This window comes from Taurulus bubalis, assembly GCF_910589615.1.
Source record: "Taurulus bubalis genome assembly, chromosome: 13".
Classification (NCBI taxonomy): Eukaryota; Metazoa; Chordata; class Actinopteri; order Perciformes; family Cottidae; genus Taurulus; species Taurulus bubalis.
Genome location: NC_136601.1, coordinates 15,064,748 through 15,083,938, shown reverse-complemented (window position 1 = coordinate 15,083,938; position 19,191 = coordinate 15,064,748). Strand labels below are relative to the sequence as shown.

Genomic DNA, 19,191 nt, shown 5'->3' with positions numbered 1-19,191 from the left:
GCCACACTCATGAGACGTGACTCATCTGTTTTCTGATGGTCAGACAGCTCACCGGGTCAACAACATTTCAACTCACAACCAGCACCACTACACAAACAATACAGGTATACTGACACAAACACACTTTAACACACACAAATTAACACAAGTATGTGCCTGCGCACTTGTCACACTAATGTATGAAAGATGTTGATAGTTTGATACCACAGGCATATTGCATTACATCGCACATTTGCTCATCCTTTTTTAAACTCTCATTTTGCCAAAATAAAGAATTCAACCAAGAACCAAGAAATTGTTTGATGACAGTATTTATGGAAACATGTTACCTTACAATTTTTTAACAAACAACATATTTGGTTTCTGACGGTTATTTTCAGTTATTTGTTTGTCATAACTTTTCTTATGTTGCTCAATTTCAAAATGAACTAAAAAAATATTTATGAGCATTCTCGTAAACCGCAGCTGTCGTATTCCAGTAATAGCATGATTCAAACACGGTAAACAGTCATGTCAAGAAGAAGAAGAAAGTCACTCTCCTTCAATGAACCAGTCATGCTGAGTTGCTGTTGACCCATGTGTCTCAGTGGAAATTTAAGTTTAAGTCTGCTGATCACATTCTCAGACTTTTAGTTATTTTTCTTTAATATCTTCATCACTTTCTCCTGCTTTCTTCTGAATTACTTTGTATCAAATAGGCGTTTTCAGAGTGAGGTGGTGGAAAGCATATCTTTCCTGAAGGGAGATTTAATGATGTGACAGCAACCTTGAAATCAGGCTACTTCAGAAAGTCTGTGATTGTGTTGTGAACATCTGTGTGTGTTGGTTGGTTGTGCATTACACTCCTATTCCAATTTATTCCAGAGGAAGTGAATAGTGTCGTCAACAAACTTAACAACGCTTTCTTTTCTCTACTTCATAATTGAAAGTGGATATATAAAATACAAACAAATTGTGATTTCATTAGGGAAGAGTTCATAGGGATAAGTTAATAAAGCAATAAAGCATAAAGAAGCTTTTCTAAACCTTACACCTTTTCTCCTGTGGTCGTGGTTACGTTCTCTTCCTGTCAGATGAAAAGTATAAGCTTAATGACTAAAAAGCATGAGCAATAATAAATAGGATGTGTTGTATCTCCAAAGACTAGGTTTAACCAACTTTTAATCTTCAAACAAACACACGGAAACGCAGACAAACATACTCAGAACCTCTTTTTACTTGTAAGTCACTTTCCAACCAGGTTCTAAGCCGTTTTTCTGGGGAACCAAGAAATAAAATAATGAGTTGAAAGGGAAGCAGGATCTGCTGCTGCTGCTGCTGTTGCTCTGTGTCGGCACCAGATGTTGGCTTTGGCTAAAGGAAGAGGCGCAGTTACTGAATACGGCTGCTCCCCTTCACCATGAACACTACCCTCTTTCTAATCAACGCAGCCCTGCCAGTAAACCTGCACATTACTCCCCCTCTTTGCCCAATTTTCTAATCTGAGTAAGAGTGGATGGAGGTTTTCTTTCTGCCTGTGCGCCAACCGAGAGCAAAAACCTTCACTTCAATAGGTCTTGTACAAAAGTGCCTTTGTTGCTAGAGTTATCATTTTTTTCAACATCAGTTCATCAAGTCTGGGGTAAATTTAGGTCAAAAGAGTGAACGACTTTTGCCCTACAAAGGTAGACCTGTAGGAACTACAGAAGGCGCAGAAGATGAGAGAAAATGGTTCAAAGTTTTCCAGCTGGCTGGCAAACTGAAACAGAATAAACTTTTTGAATGTCTTACGATTGATTAAAAATGACAAAGAACATATTGACCAATTTAAAATGCAGATGAGTGCAGATACGATCTGTTTTTGGATTATCTTCTGCCATTGTGAGTGGAAGGTGCCATATCTGCAAAATCTGTACTTTCAGCTCTCCAATAAAAGGAGCAATGTCGGATTTAGGGAAAGTGAGTGTGTAGTTACTGCTAATTTAAAAATATGTTTTCACAGATATTATACATATATAATATATGACATTATATACGGTTCTCAAAAAGTCTGAAATCAGGACTGAACTAAATTTGATATAGAGCAAATATGTAGTTACTCAAATTAGATAAATATATGCTAGTAAAAGCACAACAAAGTAACAACTAATCTAAGTTCTATCAGATTTGGGTGAGGGAGTAACCCTCTCACTAACAGGGGAAATGGTTTACTGTGTATTGGCTTCAACAGCCCCACCCATCAGTACAGTATACAAGTGTATACTAGAAAAAAGGATGAAGAGTAAGATTTGTTTTGATCAGTGCAACACTCAGTTGTCTTCGGCTCACATCTCATCTCTCTCCGACTCCACACATCATGGCATACCAGGTGGAACTTCACAGGTGAGGCAGCAGTCCAGGGCTACAGCGCTGGACTCAGCCCCATCTGAAGGTGTGTTTGATTTGGCTCTTGCGGATCTGCAGCAGCACCAGGGCAGGAAGACCGGACACAACACTTCATTATGGCCCTACAGCAGAGTCACATGGATGAACATCTGAAAGGGACCCAATGAGCAATCACTCTGGGACTTATCTGAAATGTACTCAAAGGGTTCTTGAGTTTTATAATGTAATAATCATCAAAATCCTTTATCATAAGATATTATTATCTTGAAATGTTCTCCCAAAAAAATGTTTTCACTGCTGTTCAAAGAGGCAGGTTGTGACACATTAAAGGTCCCCAGTAATAACAAATCTCCCCAGGTGTAGTTGTAGGTAATTAGCTGTCAAGTGAGCGCAGACACGAGCAGCTAAATGTGTGGAATGTAAAGTAGATTTATTTCCCGTGAAACAGAGTGCCATTTACAGGGGTAACCTGTACAAATATTTTGACTTTGACATGTCATCAAAGCCGAGGGAAATGCCCTGCTTCTTTTTTCTTGTGCTCAGGGATGTAATGTGATTTGGCCTCCTCTGTCTCTCCGATAACTTTACCTCTCTCTCTAAATTGCTTTTTAACACATATCCGTTATTACTTATATTGTGACATTTCGGCAAAAGTGGGCTGAGGATATATTATATTTCCAATTTTATAAATTGTTATTCTTCCATAAAACCTTGGTGGTCTGTCCCATCAACACGAATGGGAGCTGAGTCAGCCTCATAACCAGCTTGTTTTGCCAAAGCTGTGGCGTGTGTGTGTGTAGAGTGTGTATTTAGGGTAGAGGGTTTGCGGGAGATGGTGAAATCAAGCTTGGTGAGACCCACTGAGCACTGACGTTGAGTTTTGGACTATACACTGCTTTCCTTTTCTAGTTTTGATCCATGAATGGGACTCTTTCAACCATTTGCTCCTGCTGACCCTCCGCTTACCCAATACTCTCCTCCAGTTTGACCCAAGGTCTCACCACCAGCTCTCTTGGATCCACTGCCCAGTCACCTTTAGTTTCTTCCCAAACCAACCAGTCAAAAACAACGTATGCTTTTATCTAAACAAGTGTCGTGCCTGTTCAGAGTGGGCCAACTCCTAGGCCACTGGAAGTGCTCATTGCGGGGTTATCGAGAACCGCTCGTTGACTCCAGAGAAGTGGAGCGGTGGTAACGTTTGTATATCCAGCATCCAGCACCAAAAGGGAACTGCAAAATAAAATAAAAGTTACGAGCTGACAGAAAATAAATAAAAGGAAAGAGAATGGGAATGACTCAATAAAATACTGGGGCCACTGTGATATTCTGGTTTTAAAAAAGGAAATCTTGATGAAACAGCACTAATAGACTATGCCAAGACAGAAATAGCCTAAAATAACCCAACCAAAAAGACTTTCCAACACAATAACTTAATGGGATATTTGATATTACCACGGGTCGGGAATACTTTATTTGAAATATAAATAGTTTGCACGGACCACCGACAGCTTGTGCCGTGACTGAACGGAAGTTGTTTCGCGGAAGAACTACATCCCCCATGGTGCATTGCAGCGGTAAACGGAACCACATCCTGAGTGCAGAGTTCAGCGTGCTCACGTGCGTGTTTCAGCGGAGTAGCAGTGTCTGAGAAGTGCGTGGCCAGATTTAATATGAAACTATTGTTAAGATAGTCGCTACTTCTGCGTGTTTCTTTGTCTCTGTGTCGAACATGTCTGTGAACGCAAGAAAACCCGAGCTGACCCAGCTGATCTACCGCCATTTGAAGGAGCATGGTTTCCACTCAGCTGCAGATGAGCTACAGAGGCACAGCCCACAGGTCTTCTCTCGCTCTCTTTCTCTCTCTCTCTCTCTCTCTCTCTCTCACACTCACACACACACACAAACTGCTAGCTGGTTTAACTACTCTACCTGCTGGAGTTTGCAACTATGTTTAAGTTGCTTGCAACAAAAAAGGAACCTGTCTTTGTATTCTGTCCATTAGGGGATTGTCTTTACTTATAAAGTATCAACTTCTGTTGAGTAATACACAACTAACCTATCCTCCACATATCGTCATACAGTCATGAACAACATTAATAAAATAGTTTTAATAGTGTAATAAGTGTGCTTTTCTACACGCTTTCAGTGTTAAGTCCCATACTCTTCATTGCAGTAGTTTGCAAATTACTCGTCTTTGTTTCTACTGTGTTTTTGTTTTTGTGCAATTATATTTCGTGTGAAAGTGCCCGTAAGAGCTGTCAACTAGCCAGGACTTGGTAATATTACTGGTGATACATGGATGCATTACTTGCATGTGCTTTTTCTGCAAAAATATCTGTCCTAAAAAGATGAGTCATAAGTCCTGTTCCAGTAAGGCTATCAACATCAGGATTGCATGATGTATTAGAACAGGCCCCGAACAATAAACTGCCCGATTATTGAAGGATTTGATGTTTTGGGTTTGCAGGTGGAGACAGACACACCTGCATCGTTATTGGACATCTACAGTTTGTGGTTGAAGTAAGTAGGATTTCTCAATTCTTTACATGCCTCAAACAGCTCAATTTGACTTTGTTGGTGGTGATGATGTGTGTGCTAAATATTGTTTCTCTTCCCGCCAGTGACTCAAAAAAGAAGAGGCAGCCAAAGTCTGCACTATCTAAAGGTATTACTGCTCTTTCTTGTCTTGAAACAGATGGATGATCGTGATGAAGGCCGCAAGCCAAAACACGTTGTTCTGGACAAATGTTGCTGGAGTTGTACCTCTCCAGACTTTTTCCCTTCTCCATGCACCTCAGAAGTAGTTGAAGTTGTGCCGGAGGTCCCTACCCTTAAAACTAACATAGCGCTGCATGGAAAGGGTCCATTCTTTGTGCGTGGCTTTATTATTAGAGCAAATTGCATTTTCATTTTGAATCCTGTCAAAACTGGAGATGTGGATGGCTGTTCAGAGTTCTGGAGCTGGAATAACTCATTTATGACTGAAGCCGGGCCTGAAAAAGCCGTACGCCACTTCCCAAGCAAAAACGTGATCCACAAAAACAAACTTGACAGGAGAATGTGCACACCTCCATGGAAACCTTTACCCATGCGTACGCCCGTTATGGAGACAGGGTAATTGGTGACACAGATGGTGAGGTGGTGAATTGAAGCCAGATTGTAGAAATAAAATATGAGGGATAATTATGTCAAATCATTCCTCTCACTCATTTAATATCACTTCATATCACACTTTGAACCTACTTATAGATCCTGTTAAAACATTTAAACCAGCAGTGTTATTTGTGATTCTGGAAATACAGCCAGTGACTGTTCTCGCACAAGCTCTCCACATCCTCATTATGAGCCCTAATTATAACGCAGGCCAAGTTCTGCATAACAAAACTTACATAAACTGTGTTTAACTATCAAACTTATATTTTCAAATGAAATCCATGGTGGGGGATATTACTGATTGACACGATCGTTTTGGAAGCCATCAGTATGATGCTGTAAACATGTTGTTAACATGCTGATGCTGTAAACATGTTGTTAACATGCTGATGCTGTTAACATGTTGTTAACATGCTGATGCTGTTAACATGATGCTGTTAACATGCTGATGCTGTTAACATGCTGATGCTGAAAACATGTTGTTAACATGCTGATGCTGTTAACATGTTGTTAACATGCTGATGCTGTTACCATGATGCTGTTAACATGCTGATGCTGTTAACATGATGCTGTTAACATGATGCTGTTAACATGCTGATGCTGTTAACATGATGCTGTTAACATGTTGCGGTGACACGTGTGATGTGTAATGCTGTGTGAGGAATGCACTATCGCTGTTGAGACTACGTGAATGGAAGAATTAGGAGGGTACTTCCTCACCCACGAGCAACTCACTTTCTAAGTCTGAATAAAATATAAAACAGAGCACTTTTTTGCGCATATACATTTCCTCATTTGGAAAACAATTAGTATGGATCATGTTTTATAAAAAGAGACCCTTGATCACTTTTTGATTCAAACCAACTTGTTTTTAGGATGACTTTGTTTTTCCTTCTTTCTAAAACATAAGATGTACTGTTTCTTACTTGTGCTTAAAGCTGAACTTTAAACTGCACTTCATCACTCAAACCTCAATACAAGTTGGGAAAATCCAGCTGCGGCATCAGCAACAGTTGTAACAGTCATGTTGGCACAAAGTGAGAATTAATAGTCTGGATGTGCAATTAAATGCATTTTTTAACCCATTCTACACACTTGTTTCTGTCCAGCCACGCCAAGGAAAAAGAAGGACAAAGCAGAAAGACCAAAAAAGGTGATTTTTAAAAATGTTGTTTTCTTCTTCTTTATGCGTCATTTGAGCCACGTCTAAGAACTGGTCCGGTTCATGTTCAATAACTTTACTGATTTGTCTGTTTTCTATTTTTTCTTATTTTAGTCTGTGTCAGCTAAAAGGAAACAAAGTGATGGAAAATCTGAAGAAAATGTCACCAAGGCAAAAAAATCGAAGACCCATGCAAAAGACAAGGTAGTGGCTGCTGGAGGAGGTGATTCAGACTCTGACAGCGGTCTGGATGTAGAAAAATGGAAGAATCTGGTCTTGCAGATGACAGGTAGGTGTGAGAGAGAGAGAAATATCCTTGAGGGCATCATTTACATGCAAGGGAAGGATGAAGTGATGAGGATAATCCCAGTTTTACAAGCATTGTTTCCATTCCATTCTGCCTCGCAGACCAAAACCCACTTGATCATATTAAGCTACTGTTAAAATTTCCAAAGATCAAGCATGGAAATTATTTACATAGTCAGATACTCCATGGAAAGAGAAAAAAAATGTTTTTCACATTGTAAAGAATAAAAGGTGGCTTGGTGGAAGATGAGAAGAGGAGAGCTGGGTCCTCTCACTTAAAGGGAGAAAGTCAACCTCCCAAGAACAACCTCACCATGGGAAACTGTGATTTCATACTAACAGAGCTGTGTACAGTAGCTGTGTGGCTGTTTGCTTTTACACATTTGTGCCACCTTGCCATGTTTTTTCAATGTCTTCACCGTGTTTACTCGGCCCACAGAGTCCGACATAGCCAAGATGGACACCCTCAATGCACTGGACTCGTCTACACCACCACCCATAAAAAAGAGAGTGAGGAAATCTCGGGCCAAGCCTCCCGTAAAAAACAACACTCCTGTTAAACAGAATAACCGGACAGTTGGAAAGAATGAAACGGTGGAGGAGAAAGCTGTGGCAAAAACATCAACAAAGATATCCAAGAAGAACAGGCCAAAAAAGACTGCACCTGTGACCTCCTCTGCCACCCTGAGCCAAACGCCAAACGTCAACGCCGTAGAAGACAGACCAGTGACACCCAGTCAGACACCAAAGAAGAAGAAAAGGAAAGATGTGACTCCTAGTAAAGAAAACACTGATGAGGCAACGTCTGAGCCCACGACGAAAAAGAAGAAGACTGAAAGCAAGGTGGACGAGAATACAAATGAGACTGGTGGAGATGGAAAAGACAAGGGCAGTGAAGAGGAAAAGCAGGCAGAAGTCACGGAGAAAGAGATAGGAGATGATAAACCTGCAGAGAAGAAGAATAAGGCCAAAGGAAAAAAGAGAGTTGGTAAAATGAACAAGACTGAAGAAGTAATAGAGAAGAACGGAAATGGCGATGTTAATAATAAGAAAATATCAGAGCTAATAGTGCAAGAAAAGAAAGCAAAGAAGAAGAAAAAAGACGTCGCTAAAAGTGAGGAAAATTCAGAGCCAGTAGCTGAAAATGAAAATTTAGAGCAAATAGCTGAGGAAAAGAAAGCAAAGAAGAAGAAAAAAGAGATCGCCAACAGTGAGGAAAATTCAGAGCCAGTAGCTGAAAAAGAAAATTTAGAGCAAATAGCTGAAGAAACGAAAGCAAAGAATAAAGAGATCGCCAACAGTGAGGAAAATTCAGAGCCAGTAGCTGAAAAAGAAAATTCAGAACCGATAGTTGAAGGAAAAAAAGCAAAGAAGAAGGGAAAGGAGATCGATAACCGTGAGGAAAATGCAGAGCAAATAGCTGAGGAAAAGAAGGCAAAGAAGAAGAAAAAGGATAATTCTGATGAAGAAAATCCAGACCAGATAGTTAAAGAAAAGAAAAATAAAAAAAAGCAGAAAGCTGATCATAATGAGGAGATGTCGGAGCTTATGGCTGAAGTAAAAACAAAAACAAAGAAATCAGAGAGCCATGGCGGAGAGGAAAAGCCGGAGCAGAATACTGAAATGAAGGAGAAGAAAAAGAAGAAAAAGGACTCATTGAAAAATAATGACACACAGCCTCTAGCTCCACCCAACCCCGGGACATCAAGTCCTCCAACAGAGAAGAAGAAAAGTGAGTAGATAGATCACACTTATCTTTTTTTTTTTAATGCAGTTGTTGTTGTTTTTTGCAAGTTTGTATTTACTTTTTCATTTATCATTCTGTCAGAGAAAATTAAGTTGAAATCAGCTGAAGTCCCAGTTCCCATCCAAGACTCTGCAGCAACACAAACCCTCTCAAGTGACGTCCCCCACAAAAAGGTATCGCAGTACTCTTCACCCACTTGTCAAAGCTCAATAATATGTTATCAGTTTGAGCACTAGAGGATTATTCTTCAGTTACTCGATCTTTTTTTAATTCACTATTCTGCAATTCTTCACAGAAAAAGAAACCCTCCACAAGCACAGAGTCTTGAAGATGTTTGACTCTTCATCCGATCTGAAGGATGAAGGCAACACATCCTGTCTTCCTCATTTCTAATCATATTTTAATGGTTAAAATGAAACTGAAGAGAAAAAATATTTTTGTATTTTGGAACATTTCTTATCTTTTTGTTTTGTGTTCCACAGTGTGTCATACTTCGCTGTATTTTTATTTATTTTTGTATCCGATATTGCCATTTTAATGGCATGAAAATGTTAAAGGGATTAATAACTGATTGTTTTATGGACTAGATGGTCCCTCTTAAGATGTTAATTTGCTTGAACAGAAAAAAGTCTGTCTCTCTTAAGCACGGGCTTTCAGCCTCAGGACATTTTCCCATGACAGTCCTACATTTTAATGTGTACTAAACATATGCCTACTGTATCAGCCAATGAGGGGAACAAATTATGACATCACACTTTTTTTTTTTACAGTTTTATATTTATTAAAAACTATGAAAACAATTTGAACAGCCATTTTGTTATTTGGGTGAAATACCTGTGTTTTCTAAAAGTATGTTTTTTTTAAATGTTTGATAAAGATTTCATGAATGCATTGTAAATACGTCTTTTAATACAAATTAAACTCCATATTTCCTTTAAGCCTGTTCCTATCTGGAGTGTCTTAAGTATGTGGACATAAAAGATGAATGCAGAGTGTTCACTTTTACTGTTCAGTAGCCTACATTCACACAGGTGTGTCCGCTTGGTGGCGCTGCAGCAACTGGCTATGGTCAACACATTTCCCCTTGTAGATAAATAAAGTATACAGCTATCTATATATCAAAGGACGAAGAACTTCCATTTGTTTTACGCGGAACCTATGTGCAAAACGTATTATGTGTATGTGCAGGACTAACCGCTACAATGACTGATGCTCTATATCTATTTATTTCTGACCGGTCTCTTCTACAATAACGTGACGTTAAATAATCAGTGAACTAGCGTCGCCTGCTGTAAACCTCCAACATTGCGGTTCCTTTTTACACTGCGCATGTGTCATACTCTCGCGCCACATATGTTAAACTGCCCTCTAGCGCCGTCTGCTGTAACACTCCAACATGGCAGCTCCAGTTACACTCACTGCGCATGTGTCATACTCTCGCGCCAAATCTGTTAAACTGCCCTCTAGCGCCGCCTGCTGTAACACTCCAACATGGCAGCTATATGGTCATATACAACGCTAGCTTCATTTAATAGCCTGTGTTTTAGCAAAAGAACTGACTTTGTTTTGGGAACACTGTGGATGTCATTGACCTCGACATAACCAAATGTGGCGGTTAAACAAAGTTCGTCACAAAGCTGGCCGGCAAGGCGACAGTTTGGAGGAGCTGAAATTAAGGAGGCGAGAGCATGAGAAAGGTGAGTGTTACGCAGCCTTATGTTCACCAACGTCGAGTAACTTATGAGTGTTAACTTATCGGTTAACTAGTTAACAAATCGACGTAACTCGTCGTGCATTGAGACGACGTTTAGTCAAGTCATCCTGTAGAAAAGGCTGTTAACGTCAATGTAACTTAGTTAACTCAAGAATAATACGGTTCACCTTAAGTGCTCATTACAGCTTCATCAAGCTAACGTTAACTATGCTGCATTTTTCTCTCTTTCTGTCATGGTTGTTACCCCTATAAACTGCACCAATAAAACAAGGGGGTTCCTGTATAGATGAGTGAGAAACATGTCAATCAACATAAAGCATGGATTTAACCCAGAGGCTTCATTCAGTACACAGATATGGACCATGTGTTAAACCACCATGGGCACAATATCTAATAGATAGAGGACACATACAATTAGATTTCTAGTCATGTTAAAACTAGATCTGTAACTTAAATCCTCCAGCTACTGTTACATCATCATCCATAGGGTATTTGACATATTACTGGCTTTTAAAGTGTATCTTTGCACAAGACAGTAGTATGAGTGGCTACTCAGTTGTCTGTGTTAAATGTTGTAGCGCTGAGACAAGCCCGCAGAGACAGGCAGCTTGTGAGCAAGAGACTCCTGCTTAATGACGATGAGGACCAGCCAGAGGTCACTATGGACACTAACCCGGGAGAACAGGTGAGACAGACAATCATAAATTAAACTTTGGTAGGTCAAGCCAAACTTACCATCTGAATCTGCTCCTCGTTCATAGGACGTGGTCAGTTTGGTCCTCAAACTTCAACACAGTGGGCCAGGGAGGGAGGCCCACCTGAAAGCTTTGAGTAAAGTTCTCCGTGACCCATCAGCGCAGCTCACCTTCATCAAGTAGGGTGATAACTTTTGTTGCCACATCAACTGTGTATTAGTTTACATTATTGACATGCATATCTCTGATTCTCATGTGCTGTGTCTGTGTAATAAAATGTTCTCCCTGTAGGCAGGAGAATAGCATGCATCTTCTGGTTGGCTTCCTCACTGGCTCTGATGCTACTTGCCGTCTGCAGGCTGTTCGGTGCCTTCATGAGCTGTCTCACTCTCCCCACACCAACGTGTCACCAGTTTGTCTGCCTGCCACTCCCTACCTGCTCACCTACCTGTCTGGCCAGAGCACCAAGTTCACTGTGAGTACCCTCTCATACCAGGTGAAGTGTAATATTATCACCTAATCATGCATCCATGTGTGTATGTGCATGTGTACGCAGGAGCTGTGTCTATACACACTTGGTAATTTATGCCCAGACAGCGATATGGTAAAAGAGAAGCTCCTGGCCCAGGGAATCATACCAGCTCTGGCCAACTGTATAGAGGTAAACGCACCTGTAATACCACCTCAGTCACACCTATATCTTCACTGTGCCTTGTTAATATGTCAGTACATCTTTAACAAATAATAATTGCTGGACTTGAATATTCTACTATTTGGTTATTTGTTTGATGGATAGGCATTCTGTTTTCAATTTTGGTATTTAGATATTTTTTTATTTTATTTGAACCCCTTATGATGGCAAACATGCATGAACGGATAATATATAGAGTTTTTTTAATTAAATTAAATACAAATCAAACTTGTATCATAGCAATGTAACAAATAAACTAATGTTAACTTGTCTCACTTGATATGTTCTGTGTGTCTGTCCAGAACCAGAGACACAACCTTGCAGTGGTGGAAGCTGTGGGATTCACCCTCTCTCAGTTTCTCCAGGCTAAAGATGCAGCAGAAAAAATAATCCCGTAATGACACACCAATTTATCTCTCTATTCTCTTCATTACTGCTCTCTCAGAATATCTCTCAATAATAGAGTCATATGATTTCTCTTGTGAGGCTTCGCTTACAATAAACACTTGTCCGTTGCATGATAGTCTTCCTCTGTGTCTGCAGGACAGTCCTTGATTCCAGTTTACCCTCAAATTTATTATCAGTCCTGACTTCTGACCCAAAGTTCGGCCTGGCACCTGCCATTGAGTGTGCGTGGTGTCTGCACTACCTCACATGCAGGTGAGAGAGAAGTGTCAGCAGTCTCTTATACAGTAATGTCAATGACTGCATGAGTAAGTTGGCATTATACGTAATCGCTTCAAAAACTGTGTAATTTCACTTCTCATAAGAGTGATGATCTGTCTCTCTTATGCCTTTATCTCACTTTTGCCTTTATCTCACTCAATAGCATGAAGGACAACAGAGCGCTGTTGGCTCATGGGGCTTTGTTGCAGTGCAGTTCCCTGTTAGTGTCACTAGGTGGTGCTGTGGCTGAAGGAAACAAAGAAGAAGGAATGGAGCTGGTAAGGAAATTAATCTATTAAATACATATTTCTTTATGGTTTTTTTTTAAGGCTTTTGGTTTTAGTTTTAGTTTCTAATGGATGTTCCGTTTTTAAATTCTCAGAATCACGTGCACCACTGTTCATTTATTTTGTCAAAAAGCAGCTGCATGTGTTCAAGGAAGACTTGAGTCCGTAGCTGAAAAGCATGACATAAACCAGCTTTGTTATCAGAGAATCCAAACAAATTACCAACCATTTAAACTAAAATGCTTATTGTGTGGTCCTTTTTTTTTTGCATTACACAAATTGTAAATGTATGTAGAACTTTGACATACATTTACTTTGAAATCTAACTATAAAGCAAGGAATCTCTTTCTGTACATCTCAAGAACAGCTCATCTGACCTCCTTTTAATGGTGTATTGCTGGGGACCCCCCATTAAATACTGTCCCTAAACCTTTTAAACAAAAGTTTTTATATATATATATATATATATATATATATATATATATATATATATATATTTATTTGTACACAAAGCGTTTGGTGGACAAAAAGTGTCTACCAAAGAGTGACCAGTAAAATGGTGCCATTTAGCCAGTCGATAGCACTGTAGCAGCATTGTCCAACTAAAACACAAGAAGTCTGAATACCTGTGTGCGTCCTTCGCATATCTCGAGAACCATTTATCAGATTTACGTCACACTTGGTGACACATTTAATATTAATACAGATTTTGAATTATCAATTAAACGGCACTCATTGCAGCAACAAGGGCAGTGCTGAGGACTGCGGCCTGAGTCGAGCACGTCATCCACATCCGGCATTTACAGGCTGCAGCTCATTGACTTCAGCCCCCTTTAGTTGCTGGATGCTGGCTATGCTAACGTTACAACCGCACTATGTCCCTGGAGTCAACGGGCAATGAGCGGTTCTCGTCGACCATCCATTGAGCACTTCCAGGGGCCAAACAATTGTCCTGCTCTGAACTGGGACGCCCCCCAATGGCCATGCCCTTAACAGGCAAGGTAGGCTGAAGTATGCAACTTTTTCACTGACATGGAGATTTTAAATTCTTCCTTTTTAGTTGATCTGTCCTCTGCTGAGGTGCGTGGGAAACCTTCTGTCCTCCTGTCCCGTGAAAGACCTGAGCACTCAAGCGGGTGATGGTCGTATCGTGGTGGCTCTATGTGGACTTCTTCAGGCCTACCTGCAGACCAAGCCAGCATTGGCGAGAGAGAGTGCCTGGGTCCTCAACAACCTCACAGGTTGGAACAGTCTGTCGTAATCACACCTGGTTGCTGCTAATTTTCAAACACATCTGTCTGCAAGGATTTTTTGTCTTCAAATAGTGTAAATTGGGATTTGTCTCTGGTCACAAAAGTGACCACAAAGGTAATATTGTATGGGTTATATATTATTATATGGGTTTTTCCAGGCAACGTATCCAAGGCTTGTTGTATTTTATGCTGGGTGTGTTTCAAACTGGAGAATCGAGTCCGTAGAATCACACAGGATGCCATTAAAAAGTCTTAGATCTAAAAGTTGAATGAGGCTTGTGTACTATGATGATTGTTATATTTATAAGGAGTTTATATGTGTAATGAAGTTTGCTCCAATGCATTTTCCGTCTTGATTTTACAGCTCACTCCAGTACTTTCTGCTCTGCTCTGCTGACTCTCAACTTGGTCCCTGGACTGATACAGCTCCTCCCTTTTTCTCAGGGCATCAATGCCATGGTCTGTGCAAGCTAGAGCCCAATTTTATTATTTCATAGAATATTATGTCATTGTGGCACTTCATGATCGACGATGTGATTATTATCTCGGAAAAATCTAGAGAGTTTTTTTCTTTGAGTCCCTCATTTCTCACACGCTCTATTTTACTGCCCTTTTTGTTATGTTCTTGTTAGATCCTGAGGATTCTAGCAAATATTGCCCACAAGAAAAAAGAGTTCTGTGCTCAGCTGGCCCATCATGGATTGCTGTCTGCACTCTGTGCCACGCTTAAAATGGCCGACAAAGAGATGGTGACCTTAAGCATGGATGTCCTTTACATGCTGGTAGTTAGTAGTCCGCAGGTAACTTAGTGCAGCCGGCTCAGTAGGGGTTAACAAACCAGACAATGAATGGCTTTTAGCCAGCGACAGCAGTTGTAACAGCTTTAAGTTGTTCCTTCTCTTAAGGTGGCCGAGGAGTTTGTGAGGCAAGGCGGGCTTTCACTGTTAGAAGTCATTCAGTACAACAGTGAAGGAGAGATCCGACGAAGAGCAACACATCTCCTGGAGGACCATCTGCTGTCCTACTCATCTTATTGCTCGGTAAACACTGTTGGTTGAATTTGTAATAATTCAGTTGTTTTTATTTTTAAACTGACGGATATCAACTGTTTTGCTGCAGGACAACAACCCATGTTCTTGAGGCAACAGGGAGGCATCACACCTACTCGGTGCAGCGTGTCACCGCTACCATGAGGACACACTTGAGAGCACAGGACTGCTTGTTTATGTCTTGCAATCTGTAATAATGTACCAACAATGTTGTTCAATTTAAAGTAATTTGTAATACCTTTTGACCATAATCTATTGGTATCTCAAGTGTTCTTATGAATGGTATTTTATTGTTTGTAAAGATGAAATGTGATTAGTTTTTAATACTAGAGACTTTTTGACTTGCATATTGCGCCACCATCACAGAGGAGGGGTTTATATGACATATGAAGTATGTAGAATCAGGTGACGCAAAAGCACCCTTTTTGGGGTTTTGTGATGGTGGTGGATTTTAGAAGTGTCATCCATTTTGAGCCAATAATGCATTGCCAGTAAAAACTATACTTTCATGAAATAAATATTAAATGAATATCAACTTTACTATAAATTTAAGATTCGGTTTTTTTAGAGTCATATATTTTCTTGATAACAATATTTAGGTTTTATTTGGTTTTGGTTTCTGGACTAAATTAAGTTAATAAATAAGGATTAATAATTAGGACAAAAATAATAATCAGCCTTCATTCATTGCTACAGATCAATCTTTTCAACTAATCCAACACTTGGGACTGTTATCCCAGCTGTTACTCTGCACAGCCAGAGAGCAGGACAAAAGGTGCTCCAATAATGACTGCATTTAATCCTCACACATTATTCTGATCAATGCCTGCAGGTTTTAGTGCTTCTTATGTTTGAATATACCAAACTTCTGTCTCGAGCTGAGACACTTAGTCTATTAACTGATTAAGTCAATCAACAGAAAAACAACCTGCAATTGACAATTTATATTATAAGTTAATTTAGAAGATAATCAGCAGATTAATTGATAATGACCTAATTAGTACCAGCCCTACTTCTGTCTACATCGACCTGCAAAAACTCAAATTAGATTCTTGATATCACCTGTGCAAAGGGAGATTTAATCTGAGGACTGCAGTCTATAAACATCAATATTTCAGATCTACTTATCACTTTAACTATATCTCTATATACAGTCTCTCTCTCGCTCTGTATATATATATATCTATATATATCTATATATATATATATATATATATATATATATAGATATATATATATATAGATATAGATACCCATCAAAAGGTTTTTCTTAAGAACCTTTTGAAACATAACATTAAAACAATGAAAATGTCCTTTACCTACAATGCACTAATTCAGTTTCCACCTCAACATGTAACATAGCTGTCTATCTGGCCCTTGGTTGTGCAGACAGATCTCAGTGGGGCCGGCCGTTGTATGGAGGAACGGCTTTAGCCTGTAACTTGGGGCTCCTCCCTTTTAATGAAAAAAAGCAAGTCTCAAATTTCCCCACTTCCTCTTTCCACCCACAACATTCCCTTCCCGTTATCTTTCACACTGCTTCTCTGCATGAAAAACTAAAATAAGGTGCGTCGCTGCATGTTTTTGTTCAAAATTCCTGTATTCTTTTGAGACTGTTTTTACAATCTTGCATTTCTGCCTCCTTGAATTTGTTTGTAGAGGAGAGAATACACCTGGTTTGATTAATTCTTTTTTCTACTCCAACAGCCTCAGACAGTGTGAGGAAATGGAGGCAATTGAGTCAACAACTAGAGAGAGAACAACAGGAACGGATGGCCATCACGCGCCAGACCCCATGCTATCGATGTCCAGCAAACCTCTGCATCGCTTTGTCCAAAATGGGCCCAAATGTCTCGGGGTAACACATTAGACAATCCAGGGCCACAGGAATTCTGTTATATGAACTTAGATGTTTACGCAAAGAGCAGCTGCAAAGTGTTACTCTACTCTCGGTACTTAAATCCATCTATCGCTCCCTCTCCTTCTCAGATTGTCATTCTCATCTTTGGCTGTGCAGAGTTACTGATGGGATTTATGCTGACCCGAGAAAATTATTACAATTCTCAAGGATTCTACATCCCCTTCTGGCAGGGAGCTCTGGTACATAACATTTGACACATGCGCTTCTCTTTAAAGTTACAATATATAGTGTCACAAACTTGGTTTCAAGTCCTTGGTTTCAAAGGTATGTCTTTGTTAAATAGCTCAAACACATTTGACTCCAGTTCAGAAGAGCTTTGATTACTTATCCATGTTGCCAGGGAAATAAACATGACATGTAACCAGGGTTTGAAAAGCCATATACAATCATCAATACACTTTGGGTGAATGACAAAGATAAAATTATGTGATTATAATTGTTTTGTTTTATTGTTTTAAGTTTCTTGTCTGTGGATGCCTGTCAATCTACACTGAGATACATCCAACCAAGAAGATGGTTGGTATATTGTGATTTTATGATCTAGTTTTAGTCTTTAACTTTACCTCTCTTTCTTTCTTAATAGCTCACCTAATCATGTTGAACATATCTTTCCTAGGTGACTATCTGTTTGGCTATGTATGTGGTTTCACTTTTGGGAATTGTGGTCTCTATTGCCTTCCGGATATACATCTTCAGCTCTCTTAGCCACATGCGCTTCAGATACTATTCAGACAACTGGGGCGTTTACAGAGTGGTGAGTTAAAGCACATATGTTTGAGGCTGAAGTGACCATTTTCACTGTGTATGAATAACTTTCACTTCCGTTTTCCTTTGGCTTTAGGACCAGCTTTTTGGTATTGAAGGCATATTGTTCGCTTCCTCTCTGTGTGTGTCCGGGCTTCTCATCTTCTTGTCTACTGTTGCACGGTTAGCTCTGAAATCCACGCGCACCCAGGTAAACATTCTCATCGTTGCTTCATCCTGAACAAGCCTGTCCCACTGACATTAGAGATTCATAACTCAAATTTAACTGTTTGGAGGGAGATATGTTTAAGTGAAAGCCACAAATACAAACATTAAAAAGTGATACAAAATTAATAAATAGGAGTAGAGAGGAAAAACATTCCGTTGACTTTTCCAAAGTCCTCTAGACCAGTGCTTCCAAACTTAAAACAAAGCATTGTCTATGTCTTACACCTCGCCACCAGTTGCATATTTCTGTGGATTATGGAAAGAGAGATTATACAGTATTTCACAAGAAAAAAAGACCTATTCTATAATAGAGCTTTGTCTACATGGGTATCATAAAGGTTTTCTCTGCTCTCCTATGGTGTTAATTGTATCAAACTATGTATCATCTGACTCCTAGGTATGGCTGACATACCTTCATATAATCTTACTAAAAGAGGCCATGACTGAATCCAAAATGTGTTTATGTAACAATGAGTCGAACTAACAACATAATAGTCAACGCCACAAAATCAGAATTAAACAGAAATGCAATGGTAAAATATCCAACTCAATAATATTGAAAAAATGATATTCCTAGAGACATTTCAAATGGGACCTAAACAATGACACCTGATGAATAATATTAACCAGTTGTGTGTCTGTCATCATGTTATTGCCTTCTTGTTGTCCTCTTCCCTAACACACCTCGCCTCTGTATCTTCAACAGGTTATTGTCCAGCACATCGCGGCTCCACGGAGCAACACAGCATCAAACTAATCTCAACCTGTTGAGGTACTCTTCTCTAGCTAACACTGGTTCTCCTGCAGCACACAGATCTTTAATAGCGTTACTGATATCTATCAATTAGGTCAACTGCATTCTCTCCATGATAATATTACGTCACCTAACAACAATGGTCAGGGTTCAATGTTAAAGTTTTTTTTTTTTCCACTTGCTCAATCAGAAATCCACTTGCTCCAAGTCCATTTGTACTTTTCCCTTTACAAACTATTTTAGTTACACTTGGTTATCAAATAACAACAAAGACTTAAGTTATGTTTTATGTTTAATCTGTATTTAAGTAAATTCATCTTGAGTTTCTCCCGCATCTTCTAACACCACCCAACTAAACTTTCAAGGATAATTGACATCCTCGCTTGCACTTCAGTGTTCCAATACCCATACCACCATTTTATTTAGTATGCCAGTAAAAAATGTAGTATCTCTTAAT

The 19,191-nt window shown here is 39.6% G+C and overlaps 3 protein-coding genes across 3 annotated transcripts; all 3 read left to right on the top strand.

Annotated features, from left to right (window-relative positions):
* The first annotated feature begins 4,085 nt into the window (after positions 1–4,085).
* Positions 4,086–9,750, top strand: LOC306746345 (uncharacterized protein). The gene is made up of 8 exons (XM_079229245.1): positions 4,086–4,201; positions 4,832–4,884; positions 4,986–5,029; positions 6,627–6,670; positions 6,794–6,968; positions 7,425–8,717; positions 8,814–8,905; positions 9,028–9,750. Exons 1-8 carry the CDS (start codon positions 4,094–4,096, stop codon positions 9,058–9,060), a joined length of 1,842 nt encoding a protein of 613 aa, XP_079085371.1. The 5' UTR covers positions 4,086–4,093; the 3' UTR covers positions 9,061–9,750.
* Positions 9,751–10,338: 588 nt separating this feature from the next.
* On the top strand, positions 10,339–15,617 carry tmco6 (transmembrane and coiled-coil domains 6; the record flags this gene model as incomplete). The annotated part of the gene is made up of 13 exons (XM_079228455.1): positions 10,339–10,429; positions 11,025–11,131; positions 11,208–11,320; positions 11,433–11,616; positions 11,698–11,802; positions 12,135–12,226; positions 12,376–12,492; positions 12,662–12,776; positions 13,846–14,026; positions 14,403–14,497; positions 14,671–14,838; positions 14,944–15,078; positions 15,158–15,617. The coding sequence occupies 13 exons, from the start codon at positions 10,339–10,341 to the stop codon at positions 15,176–15,178; spliced, it is 1,524 nt and encodes a 507-aa protein (XP_079084581.1). The 3' UTR covers positions 15,179–15,617.
* Positions 15,618–16,599: 982 nt separating this feature from the next.
* LOC306745802 (uncharacterized protein) lies at positions 16,600–18,875 on the top strand. The gene is made up of 7 exons (XM_079228643.1): positions 16,600–16,653; positions 16,795–16,945; positions 17,077–17,187; positions 17,468–17,524; positions 17,625–17,762; positions 17,850–17,963; positions 18,687–18,875. Exons 2-7 carry the CDS (start codon positions 16,814–16,816, stop codon positions 18,735–18,737), a joined length of 603 nt encoding a protein of 200 aa, XP_079084769.1. The 5' UTR covers positions 16,600–16,653; positions 16,795–16,813; the 3' UTR covers positions 18,738–18,875.
* The last annotated feature ends 316 nt before the right edge of the window (positions 18,876–19,191 follow it).

Bases quoted from the DNA above. Each gene is read 5' to 3' on its own strand.
- LOC306746345 (XM_079229245.1), top strand. From the start codon at position 4,094: ATGTCTGTGAACGCAAGAAAACCCGAGCTGACCCAGCTGATCTACCGC. The intron at 8,718-8,813 runs GTGAGTAGATAG...TCATTCTGTCAG, and splicing joins TCCAACAGAGAAGAAGAAAA to AGAAAATTAAGTTGAAATCA. The intron at 8,906-9,027 runs GTATCGCAGTAC...AATTCTTCACAG, and splicing joins GTGACGTCCCCCACAAAAAG to AAAAAGAAACCCTCCACAAG.
- LOC306745802 (XM_079228643.1), top strand. From the start codon at position 16,814: ATGGAGGCAATTGAGTCAACAACTAGAGAGAGAACAACAGGAACGGAT. The intron at 16,946-17,076 runs GTAACACATTAG...TCTCCTTCTCAG, and splicing joins ATGGGCCCAAATGTCTCGGG to ATTGTCATTCTCATCTTTGG. The intron at 17,188-17,467 runs GTACATAACATT...TATTGTTTTAAG, and splicing joins CCTTCTGGCAGGGAGCTCTG to TTTCTTGTCTGTGGATGCCT.